This window comes from Aquila chrysaetos, chromosome 12, assembly GCF_900496995.4.
Source record: "Aquila chrysaetos chrysaetos chromosome 12, bAquChr1.4, whole genome shotgun sequence".
NCBI lineage: Eukaryota > Metazoa > Chordata > Aves > Accipitriformes > Accipitridae > Aquila > Aquila chrysaetos.
In genome coordinates, this window is record NC_044015.1 from 4,846,553 (window position 1) to 4,858,829 (window position 12,277).

A 12,277-nucleotide genomic window follows, 5' to 3' on the forward strand; every position below is an offset into this window, starting at 1 on the left:
TGATTTAAGATTTTGGGGCCCAACTCTTTGAAAACAAAGTGTACCTTGTGTTGGATGTCCAGCAGATAATCTGAGCTAAGGGAGACTGTTTGCAGAAGGGTAATGGTCTCTTTATTTTTAAGACCCTTAGCAGACAGTGAGAAGCTGCCAGTGCAGAGACACAGAAATGTTGAGACCCTAAAGTCACCAGACTCAGAAGCTCCCCTAGTAGAGAAGAAGAGCAAGAAACCCAAAAAGAAGGAAAAGAAACACAAAGAAAAAGAGAGAGAGAAAGGAAAGAAGAAAGAGAAAGAGAAAAAGGTAGTAGAGGAGGAAGAAGAAAAAAAGGTAATTCTCCAAGACTTGCATTATTTTAGAAGCTGCTGTTATGGGCCATATTTATTGCTGTGTTTTGTTTGTTGCTTAGGAACTGTCACATTTGATAAGTCAAACAGCTTAATGTTTTCAACCTTTACTTCCTTAAATTTTTACAACCATAAGAGCAGGTATTTAAAGATTTCTGTTAATAAAAATAACATTTACTTAGCCTCAAAAGTTAGCAGAATTCAGCTTACTGCAGCCTACACAGCAGATCTTCCAGATCTAATTTGGAAGCTGAGTTTACTGGTATTTTGTCTGTTCTTAGAATGGGGAACTCTTTAGCAAAATATCTGGAACTCACTTTTGTTCTACATCCTGTCATCCATATACTTCAGAATCTTTCAGTTACACAACCTGACATTAGTTGTCAGTTACTCTGAAGACTTGAAGTATCCTTGTTAACCACTCTGCAGAGATGCACTTTTCCTCTAAGATGCAGCAATTGGGCTTTGAATGCCTGTAGATGTTGTTGCTGTGTAAGGTAATTGGAAGTTAACTGTCAGCTATGTCCAGTTTTGGAAGTGCGCTCAAAGGCTGAAGTTAAGCTTCTTGAACTATTTGCTCCTAAATGCATTGCAGCATCTGTGTATGGGCATTCTGGAGCAGTGCATTTCCATGAAAACTTAAGGTTTTAATTTAAATTTTTTCTTTTTTTTTTTTTTCTTTTAAAGAATGGTATCAAAACAACTATAATGGTTTTGTTTTCTCTTGAAATTCAGGGGGAAGACTTGGATTTCTGGCTCTCTACTGCTCCACCACCTGCTTCCACTACCCAGCCACAGGTAGACATCTTACCACATCACAGGAAACTTTTTATTGCATCTTAGCTGTGATAGGAGTGCTTTGTCATGCTGCAGGAGAGAAGGGAAAGATAGGCTTCATCTCCTCAACTTATTGCTGTGAAGCAATGTCATTTTATCTCCCCAGTTTACAGACTGTAATGAGAGGTTTCAAGCTCATTCTGCTGTGCAGATCAATGGATAGAAATGCAGATGCTGCTACAGGCTTGGTGGATTTTAATATTATTGGTGGGTTTTAATACTATATTATTGTATGGTTTTATTTCCTAGTGTGAGCCAGACACTAGCAATATTAATAGACATGAGAGAGACAGTCTGAAAGAAAAAGTCTCATGAATTTTGATGGAAGATTTTTAGAGGAAGAGACAGGGAAGATAAGGGGATGGATTCCTTGGAGGAAACCTTTTGTATCTTGTCCTCAGGTGATCATATTTGCTGGGTTGCAGAGGCATAAAATGAAAGGCTTGATAGCATGTTAGCCTAATGTAATTTTTGAAATAACAGTTGATGTTGGGGGGAGTGTCACTGTTAAGATTTCTTTTGGTGTAGGATTCAGTTGTTTCAACTGTGTTCCGTTAGTGTCATAATCCTTCTGCTAATCCACTCAGAGTGAGCCTGAAGTGGGTGCTGCTGTTGTGCCTGAAGCTCAGGAGGTAAAAAAGGAAGAAAGGGAAGAGCGAGAGGAGGAGGAGGAGGAGGAGGAAGGAAAGGTAAGTGGTCACCCTTAGCCATATTCTCCTAGTGTCTTGTATTCTTTAAAAACAAGCACACAGGAATTACCAACAGCATCCTATTCAGTGTAGTGACCACCTGCAAATAGGCAGCAGTGGGATGTTACGCCCTTGCAGAGCTCTAAACTCTTCATAGTAAGAGGTTTGTTTGTTCCTTGAGCCAGGGAGTCAGGTAGCAGTTTTAAAGCTGAGCTTCCAAAGAGTTGAAGAGATCGGGCCTTCTGCTGATCCCAGGCTGCTTTGCGTTGAGGTATTGTCACGTGAGTGGGGAGCAAGGGTTTACTGGGACTCAACACAGAATTAGTATTGGGGTTTAAGGAATGGGGACTCTGTTTCAGGTTTCTGCAGTAGTAGGAGATTGTTTGGTCATCCAGAAGGCTGCATAGAGTGGGAGTCAATAGTTGAAAGATCGGTAGAGGGGTCATGATGTAATGGCTGGAAATGTTGGGGTTTTTTAAGGGTTTGTTATAGTTTCTTTTTCTTCTTGGTAGAAATCCTCCAAGCATAAGAAGAAAAAGCACAAGAAAGAGAAAGATGAGAAATCAAAGGATAAAAAGAAATCCAAAAAGAAGAGTCATCACAGTGAGGAGGAAACAACAGAGTCGGTGCAGAATGGAACACTAGATGATGAACCACTACCAGTAAGTAGCAGCGCACTGGCAGCCCTTGCCTTGGGGAAAAGGTGGGAGCTAAACTGCTTGGGGAGGAAGGAGAATGACAGCTCTTTTCAGAGAAATTAGTTATATTGCGACTGTGATTTCTTTTTTGTTTTTCAGCCTATGTCCAGTTACCGCCTTCTTGCTGAAAATCCATATATTAAAATGGTGAGGTTTTTGGCATTTAAATCCAGATGTCTTCTCTTTCTGTGTTCTCCAAGAAAAGAGGGGATACCCTGGGGATGGTATAGCAACTTTATGTAGGCAACATTTAACTGAAGAACCGTTTAAATCCCAGGAGGTATAAATATAACAAAGCTCAATTTCCATTCCTTTTCGTGTCCCTTTTAACGAGTTTTCAAGTTGATATTTTCCCACTGCTTAGCAGTACTGTGGAGCTGATCACCAGTGTGCTTTTCATTGTCCTATAGCTGTACCAAATTACCTTCATTTTGAAGCTTGCTTTATTCTGATGCTATGTTCTGTTCTGGTGCTCTGGTGTTTGAAGTTTCTGAATCTCCTATGATTTCCCCTCCCCTTAATTTGCAGACCTACGATATTCAAGGAAACCTCCAGAATGATAGTCAAGTTACTGTCTCTGTTATCTTTGAGAACAAAAGCACTAGCTTCCTTAAGAGCATGGAACTAAATGTCCTGGACTCTCTCAACACTAAAATGCTCCGACCAGAAGGATCATCAGTACATGATGGGATACCTGTGCCCTTCCAGCTCCCCCCTGGTATGCGCAGCTTTGCACAGAGTTCTTGGAGTATGTCTAGTCCTGCACTGCCCTCCTGTGGAAAGAATTGTTTGAACTTCTTGCTACTTGCTGTTTTCTGGAAAGACATGTCCCTCTGCCTGGGTGTTCGCTGGGCTTTCACACAATTCACTGGAGAGGATAAGCCTTCTTACCGTGTGGCTATAAACACAGGTGGTTCTGTACAGCAAGAGCAAAGCCTATAATGTAGGGCTGGGAATCCAAATGTCTGAGTTACTTTTTCAGGTGACTGCAGACTGGCACACCTTTGAACGTGCCAGCATTGCCAACTACAGGAGTCCAAAATTCATAAGGAGTTTGCTATGAGATTTAAAATGAAACAAAGCTATAGGTTCATGAACCATTAGAATCCCCTCTGGATTTATTCTCGAGCTATTGTTCCACTGTTTTAATGGCAGAGGCCATATGCAGTGAAAGTTTGTGACGAGTATGTGCTTATTTGGATGGGGAGCTGAGCCCTTAAGAAATACTAGTTACAGAGATGAACAATGACGGCTTCATACCTAGTACAATAGTACAGTTGAATCGCTAAACTTCTTTGAATTTCAGTTCCTTCACCGAAGAGTTAATTTGAATACTGAAACAGCTCACACAAGTCTTCTTGTGTGGATTTAGTGGCTTCAGGGTGCATTTTGATCCCCTGTGAAAAGCAGTGGGGTTTGGGTTTTTTTTTATTCTGTGTAAGGCAGTTCTTGACACAGACTTGTATATTAAAAAAAAAACATAGAAACATTAGAATTCAGATTAGTTCTGAAAACTACTTGGAAAGCTCTATATTTCCCAGCTATACAAACAGTTTAAATATATTGCTACTGTGACATACTTTGCCCAGGCATTCACTCAATAACCTCTACCAAATGCCAGCTATCACTGCTGCTTTTCAGAGAACCAAGAGCTAAGTGCTATAACACTGTTAATTCACAACAGGAATTGTGCATACTCTCTTCCCACTACATGGAAAATTTCAAAGTTGGTTCAAAAATAGTCAGCACATAAAGCTTAGCTGCTACTGATTAGTTTATTCTAACCATTACTTAGATACGGAAACCATTTTCTGACTTGACTTCTCCCTCTCTTCTCTTCGCGCTAGGAATCTCTAATGAAGCCCAGTTTGTGTTTACACTTCAGAGTATTGTTATGGCTCAGAAGTTAAAAGGAACACTGTCCTTTATAGTCAAAGTAAGTGCAGCTTTAAACTCTGTGCTTCTGCTTCCTTTGGAACTGCATAAGGGAGCTTGACTTGGGTGGAAAGCACTGCTTTAGAGCTTTTTTTAGGCATCATTTCATCTCTGCTGCACCAGCCCATTCTGTGATGTGAGAAGTATTTTTACATGACATCTTGTGCAACGAGTGTCCCGAATACTGCGTAAGCATGTCCTAAATTGTCATTCCCGGCAGTGTGTGAGCAATGCAGCCTGAAACATATGCCACATCGTCAGCTAGAAAATCACTGCAGTGGTGCATCTGCCGGGGAGAGGAGGTCAACCAACTGGCGAGAGATGCAACCCAGTCTGTTTCTTCTGATCTCAGTTATCCAAAGATCAGTTGGACACGGCTACCTTGTACAAGGCTGGAAAAATAGTAGTAAGAATTAGATACAATTAATAAGGATGGAAACCCAGAACAAGAGTGAGGTTAGCTGAAGGCATTGTTGAATAAGTATCGACCTGTATAAGACTATGTGGGGTTTTGATCTTACTTCAGTAAAATTATTAACGAAGCAGCTGCGTGAACAGCTCGAAGGAAGTGAATGGAGACAGTTGTGGCTACTTCCGAGTCAGCCATTATCTCTATTTTAAAGGTTTCTTGAAGATAGTATACTAGTCCTATTTTCAGTACCTCAGGATCTGGGAGATACTAATTTATTATTTTGCTTGGGAAATGGTGAACTGTAAAACCACATCTCCAAGTGTTAGTTTAAATTCAGTCTGCTCAATGTCTTTCAGCAGAGTGCAATCAAAAATGCAGCCCAATCCCTCCAGTTGTGTCCCTTATCTGCTCTAGGTGTATGTATCAACGTAGCTGCCCAAATCTTTTCTGTAAGTGGCCTGATGTTGTAGCGCGATGGTTGTTCTCACACTGATCCTTCAGGCCCAGCCAGGGTATATCAAAGGGAATTGAGCCCTGAAGTCTTCATTGGTGCCTGTTTGGTAGGTGGGGGTGGTGCCTCCTCTTGCTGCCTTGGGGCTCCCATTCATCTCCTTTCCTTTGACCTGTTGCAGAATGATGAAGGTTCAACCCATGAAAAACTAGATTTCAAATTGCACTTCAGTTGCGCTTCATACTTGATCACGACGCCTTGCTATAGGTAAGTGCCATTTAGGGAGCACAACATTGGTGCTTTTGCTGCCCATGTGAAGCTAAGCTTTGGCTGCAGGCCATCTCTGCAAGATACGCAGCATGCTTTTGACTTTGGCTGCTTGTGATTGCTTTGGTTACGGTTCAGTTATCTTGTGGAATGTTTGACTGTTAAAATATGTCCAGCAACATATTTCAAGTGATTCTGGAGAAGGAGCTATATGCCCTGTAGGCTGGCAGAGGTCATGTCGAAGTAGCTCTGGTTGAGGTCCCAGGGTACTCCAGTGGAGTCTGGAGTATGGTTCCCATATTTGTTGTAAACCCATTTTCCTAGAGCTTGGTAGTACTTAGACTTCTGCATCCTGAGTTGTCTCAAGGTCTGCATGGGGCTAATGTGGCAGATTTCACTTGAATTTCTAGCACAGGTGTTTACTTTCCTTCCTGTTTTGCAGTGATGCTTTTGCCAAGCTCCTAGAGTCTGGAGATCTGCACATGAGTTCTATTAAAGTAGATGGAATTAGCATTTCTTTCCAACATCTACTGGCAAAGATCTGTTTTCATCATCATTTTTCAGGTGAGTCTTCCTCGATGCAGAACCTTCTGTAAAATTCCGTATTCTAAAATTTCTGCTGTGCCTGGCAAGTGCAACGCTCCGTGGCCTCAACGATGACAGAAACAGGTGATGTCCAGATTAAATAAATTTGGGAGAGGAGTTTTTTCCCAGTCTTGTAATACATTGGTATCCTCAAAACATGCAGTGTTCTTCAAAATGAACTCTCCTTCTGTCCCTGTGGCTTTCCTCCAGTCCAGCAAGGCATGTGGCAGGTATCACGGGAGCAGCTTGCATATAGTTAGGGCTGTAACTGTTCTCTGGAGGGTTTGTTTGATCTTCAGTGCTTCAGCCTACCTCTTTCCCCAATGCTTCATTTCAGTAAGGGAGAGCGCGAGCTATTCAAGTTTGGACTTAATAATTAAAACACAAGTACTGGATGAAGCAAAACAAATGGCTGTTTCATCATGCTCTGGTGTATGCATTAGATGTTGCCTCACTGAAAGTATTTCTGGGGAAGAGATGTACGTTCTGATCAGCGTTTTTGCCACGAAACATTTGCAGCTTACTTAAAAGACAAATGACTAACCTCATTATTGTGAAATATCCCAGATAGCAACCAGGCACGTACATCATCTTAACCCTGACTTACTCCTCCCCTCACTCAGTAGAAGCTTCTATTCCTTGAGGCCAGGCAAAGCAGTAGTTCCTCTTCATGGGAAGCAAACCTTGTATTAAAAGTTGTCTCACTAAATGAAAACTCCTGTTTTCTTTATAGTTGTGGAACGCGTTGATTCATGTGCATCAATGTACAGTCGTTCTATCCAAGGCCATCACGTCTGCCTACTGGTAAAAAAGGTGAGAGCATTGTACCACTCTGAAACAAGACCCGGGAGAAGCTAAATTTGCAGCCTTCTGCCTTAACAGAACGAGGAAAATACTCCTGTCTAAATCATCCAGGGACACCATGGGCAGTTTAATTCATCTGGCCCATCTAGCTGTTTTCACTGCGCTACTACCAAGCTTGTTACCTCCCCATGGGCTTTCTGTAGCCCAGCCCGTACCTGGTGGGTAGTAGCAGCACTGATGGCTTCCCCAAACTGACCTCTCGGCTAAGCCTGCTTCATTCCTGGGCAGGCTTCACCGGCTGTTTCCAGTCCCTGAGCTTGGCTGGGAATAAAATTGTCCCCGCTTAGAAGAGAAGCTAATGGATTTCTTTTTTCTTTTTCTTTCCAAGGGAGAGAACTCTGTATCCATAGATGGGAAATGTAATGATTCCACCCTACTTAGCAACTTGTTGGATGAGATGAAAGAGACATTGTCCAAGTGCTGAATATTCCCTACGAAATATTCCGACTACAAGAAACACACCTAATGTGTAAAGATGAGCAGACCCAAGTGTTAAGTTTCTCCCTCGTACGCATGTACTATCCTGGGGCACGTGCTTTTCAGTTAACTCCACCATTGTTTGCAGTTTAGACATTTTAAGGCTGTATGTTACCTTTTTATTTCAAAACTTTTTACAAACTGTGGTGTTAACCCTTTCTAGCCCAAAGAGATCCTGGTGACATGACTGGAGGAGGGAGGGAGGGAGTGGCACTATTTATTCAGCAGCTCATTATGATCCCATAAACCTTGCTATCTGCGTGGGATGGTGGACTAAGCAGAATTTTATCAACAGTAGCACAGAGTCTGTTGCTTGTGCTTATTGCCAGGGAAGGTTGACTTGATCCTTAGCCATGGAATATGGCTTCAGGGCTGCTGTAGTTGATGTATATTTCTAGCAGAGGCTGGTGCTGGACCTGAAGGCCTCTCTTTTTTTTTTTTTTTTTATATATATGATTTGTTATTATTATTATTATTATCTCAAGATCTATTGTGATCAGCATATAAACATCCTCCATCTCCTTGAGCTAATCCAAATGAGCCCTGTGAGAGCTGGGATGTTTGAGTTTCTGTTTATAGTAGTTGCCTTGAGCCTTAACCTTCTTTTAGTGACAGCTGAAAGAGTAGAGAGTGAATGCATGAAACAGGCTGGAAGTGTTACTGTTTGGTTCTCTGCTCCTGTTGACCACCCCCGCAAATGGAGTCTATCATGCCTCTCCCCTTTGAGCAGTCTCTGCTGATGTGTTTTATGAGTCCACTTCAATTTCACATTCCTGAAAAGTTAGGGTGTAGCAAGAAACTGGAAATCCGAAGGGGTCTGTTCCTGCTTTTTTATCATATTGCTCACCAGCTGAGGTTGACCACTACCAGGTTAGAGAAACGCCCACGTGTGTAATCCCTTGTACTCTGAACAGTTTGCGGATAACAGCCCTGTTCCCTCCCTCTGTGCTGTGAAATCAGAGATGTCGTGCTGTCTCAGTTGTCCCCGTAGCGTCCCATGGCCCTGCCCTCACAGCAGTGGATGCAGATTTACCAGCGCAAGTGTAACTGGGTCCCTGCAGCAGAAGTCTCCCTGCCTGGATGGCGGGAGGGAGGCGTTGGTGAGGAAGCTGCAGACGTGGATCTGCAGCACGTTACTTTAGAGGGAAGAAAGGGAGGGTCTACGAAGTGAAGCCCATTCTGCACTATTGAAATCTTGTGGAATCACTGACTGGAAAGGGATGTCACTGTGCCCTTTACAGAGATGCTTAATTGATGTCCTTCTCCAAAATCTATTGCTTTCAATTTTTTCTTTTTTTTTTTTTACCCAGTTCTTTTACTTGTTATTCCATACCCAGCAAACTGAGAACACGCTTGAACGGTTTTGCTTTGAGGCACAGGTGAATAGCTGAAGGGTCCCCAGGGAGGAGTTGCGTTGGTCTGCACTTCTCCAGCACCACCACCACTCCAACAGGCGTCAGCAGTGCCCAGAAGAGTTGAACTAAAACCCTACGCAGGAAACGGGATAAAGTGTTGATCTTCTCCTTTGGGTGAATGTCCTGTACTTAAAGTGTGTCTTGTGCTCTTCACACTCTTCCCGTATTAGGGTATTTTTGCAAAGGCTCTGCTCTGGTTTTATTGCTAGGACCAGCTTCGTATTCTGACCACACTTGTGCGCTGCAGGAATTCGTTTGCAGCAGGCTTCACTGCTGGTGAAGTGGTAGTTTTTGGTATTGGTCAACCTCCCTTGGTTAGCCAGTTTGTGTATTAGAAACTGAACATATTAAAATTGTCTTAAAGGATAATGTTCCTCAATTAGTGTTTTTTTTAATTCATGGATGAAAACTGTCACTTTAGCATGTAGAGTCTTCTCTTAAGGAATCCTGTGCAGTGATTCTAGAATTTTGAAACTGTATGATGTGTTACATTCACAAATTTATTTGCTATCAACATTCCCTTTAAAAAAAAAAAAAAAAAAAAAAAAGAAACAACATACCACAAGCTGCTGTAATGATTTTGTGTCAAGATGATCCAATAAACTTTCAAAACAAAGTTAAATTTTTGGCTTTGTAAATAGTCCTTTTATAAGACCCTTCCAGCTTGTAGGAACCCAAAAGCATGACATGGATGTACCCCAGCTCTGAATGCTTGTGTCTTTGGGGGACGTAAGAAGAATCTCGTTCCAAAACTTTGGGAGGAGGTAAGAAGTCATTTCTAACACCGCTGTGTGGGGTGGTGGGTTTTTATCAGCTGGGGACTGGTGTGCATCGGCGGGCGGAGTCCTGCCAGTCCTGTATCCCTAAGGTGTGCATCACATACCCGCTCTGTCAGTGGCAGCAGCTCAAAGGTGTGAAGTACATGAGCAGAAGAGGAGTCTGTAGTGAGGGAGACTGGAATGATGCTGTTCTACATCTCCTCTATTTTAAACTGACCTGATTTTTATAGGCACCAAAACTTTGATTCCTACACACTTTGAATAACTAACTGGTCAGGCTGTCACGTTTCAGCACTCCTTTGGAAGGCAGCATTGCAGACAACAGTTGTCGCTAACACAAAAGTTACAGGCAAAAAAAAATATGATTTAGACAATCTCAGTTAAAGCTGCATTAATTTTTTTTTTTGATCGCAATTGCAGCTAAAATCTAAGCACTTGTGAAAATCGGAGCTCTGGTCTTGATGTCTAGAAACTTAAGGTCAGAAATCAGCCCCTTCTGTCTCTTCCTCTTGGTCTGACATCCAGTAAAATTTGTGACGGAAACATGGTAGCGTTAATAATGAGTATTAAGGTCCAGTGCTATTGCAATAGGAACTGAGGCATGGCTTTTGCTGATACTCTCAGTGGTTGCTAGTTAAGACCAGAACCTCTGAAAATCACCTCTTAGAACAGAAAATATCTGGGGCTGTGTAGTCAGAAGCTACCAGCTCTGCACTGAGAAAAACCCAGGGCTCACACTAACTTGCCGGCCCCATTATCAGTAGATAAGTCCCTCTGCGAAGGAAGGACCAGGTCATTTGTTTTCCGCATGCGCTGTGAGTCTAATATTGCAATCCCATATTGGCCTGCAGAGAGCTGCCTGCTCCCTCTGCCGCATTGTGGGACTGCACAAATCTGATGAAACAGGATGAAAACAACAACAAACACCCATCTCTCTGAAAATGCCTGAAAAATACCCAAACCCAGGAAGCATTTGGAGTGAACATGGAGTATTTAAGGAGCTGCAGGACCTTAACTGGACAATGCAGGAGTTTACAGTGAAGCCGGCATCATGCACTTCTGGCTTCGAACAGCAAGACGGGCTCTTGCCCCGCTCTCTGCGTTTACGTCGCGTCAAAATCCGTTGAGCAACTAGACAAAAACCAGTCCTTATCGGTACGTTATGAACAAGCGCGTAAAGGAAACGGTGCTCTGCACCATCCTTGCAAGGAAAGGAGAGTGCCACCCCAGAGGTTTGCGGTTGCAACAGTTTCATGCCAAGTCTTTGTCGGAGCAGCATCTCTTCCTTGGAGGTACCCAACCGTTCGCAGCTGCGCTTTCTGGAGAGGCACTAACGATGCCGGAGCAGCTGCCCCGGCTCCTCCCTGGGGCTCCAGCCCCCCCCCGTGCCGGGGCTGTGACCGCAGGCTGCTCTTGGGAGCAGAGCGCGGGATCAGCTGCTCTGCAGGGACATCCAAGCTGCCGGGAAGACCCAGCGCGAGGTCAGGATGGAAAAGCCGAAACCTTCACCCGTGGGTGCTGCCGCAGGCTCCCGGGGGGGGACCTGAGCACCGCGGGTGGAGCTGAGCCGGGGCTGCGGGGCTGTCGATTTGGGGTGGTGGCGGGGGCAACCGGACCGGAGAGCAGCGAGCTGCCCCGCGGTGCCAGCGACGGGGTAGGAGCGTAGGAAAAATGCTGCGAGTGCCGGGCGGGAGGGAGCTCTGCGGGGTGAGGGCAACGGCTGTGCTTTTGGGCACCGTTTGCTTTTGGGCTTCCCGGGGACTTACCACCTGCGTTCGACTTCCCTCCTTCTGATGTTTGTGAAAATTTCCCTTTGAACCAGCAGCTGCGTTTCCTGCTACTTCTCCTTTTTTATGACTTGAAATTTCAAGGATGTGCAGCTCCCTTCAGCCGTTCCCCTTCCAACCAACCGTCCCGGCCTCAAACCCAGCTTGGGCCGTGAGCCGGGGCAGGACCGGGGCTGCGGCTGGTTCCCGATGGTGCCAAAACCACCCTCCTCCCCCCCCGCCAGACTCGAATCGAGCGCTGCTGGGCTGGAAATCAGGAAAATAAGAAAGTTATTGGAGAGCTGGAGGTGCCGGAGGATGGTCTGAAGGGGGTGGAAGGATGCTCGAGGGAGGGCTGAGGATGTGAGGAAAAAAGCGGTTTTTGTTAAGGGTGCTGCTGGGGACTGGCTCCTCAAAATGCTTCTCTGGGGACTGAGGGGGTCCCTTCCCCAGACCTTACGCCGGAGCCGTTGCTCCGTGGAATCCGGCTGGATCTGGAGGCTTCCTGACCCTTAATCTAATTTTTGCTTCTGATTTCTGAGCATTTCTGCCCTTTCCAGGGCACCTCCTCACGCTCTTCTGTCCCACCGTGTTAAAAATTCAGGCAAACCTTCCCCTGGCTCTGTCAGTTCTGCCGCGGCGTGCCACGCTCTGCGGCCGGGTTCTCTCAATTTTAATGGATAATTTAATTCCACCAAGGTGCCGAGTAAGGCGCCGGCGGGGGCTGCGGCCCCTCAGTGCCCCGCAGCCTCCTGAGC

At 44.5% G+C, this 12,277-nt stretch overlaps 1 protein-coding gene across 2 annotated transcripts in view; it reads left to right on the forward strand.

Annotated features, from left to right (window-relative positions):
• AP3D1 (adaptor related protein complex 3 subunit delta 1) overlaps positions 1–9,497 on the forward strand; it is a 45,836-nt gene extending 36,339 nt beyond the window's left edge. For both annotated transcript variants that reach the window (XM_030032614.2, XM_030032615.2), the window contains 11 exons: positions 123–327; positions 1,080–1,142; positions 1,769–1,870; positions 2,383–2,532; positions 2,668–2,715; positions 3,097–3,286; positions 4,416–4,504; positions 5,548–5,633; positions 6,076–6,197; positions 6,952–7,031; positions 7,411–9,497. In XM_030032614.2, coding sequence (XP_029888474.1) covers positions 123–327; positions 1,080–1,142; positions 1,769–1,870; positions 2,383–2,532; positions 2,668–2,715; positions 3,097–3,286; positions 4,416–4,504; positions 5,548–5,633; positions 6,076–6,197; positions 6,952–7,031; positions 7,411–7,506 — 1,231 coding nt within the window. In that variant the 3' untranslated portion in view covers positions 7,507–9,497. The remainder of the gene's footprint in view (positions 1–122; positions 328–1,079; positions 1,143–1,768; positions 1,871–2,382; positions 2,533–2,667; positions 2,716–3,096; positions 3,287–4,415; positions 4,505–5,547; positions 5,634–6,075; positions 6,198–6,951; positions 7,032–7,410) is intronic.
• The last annotated feature ends 2,780 nt before the right edge of the window (positions 9,498–12,277 follow it).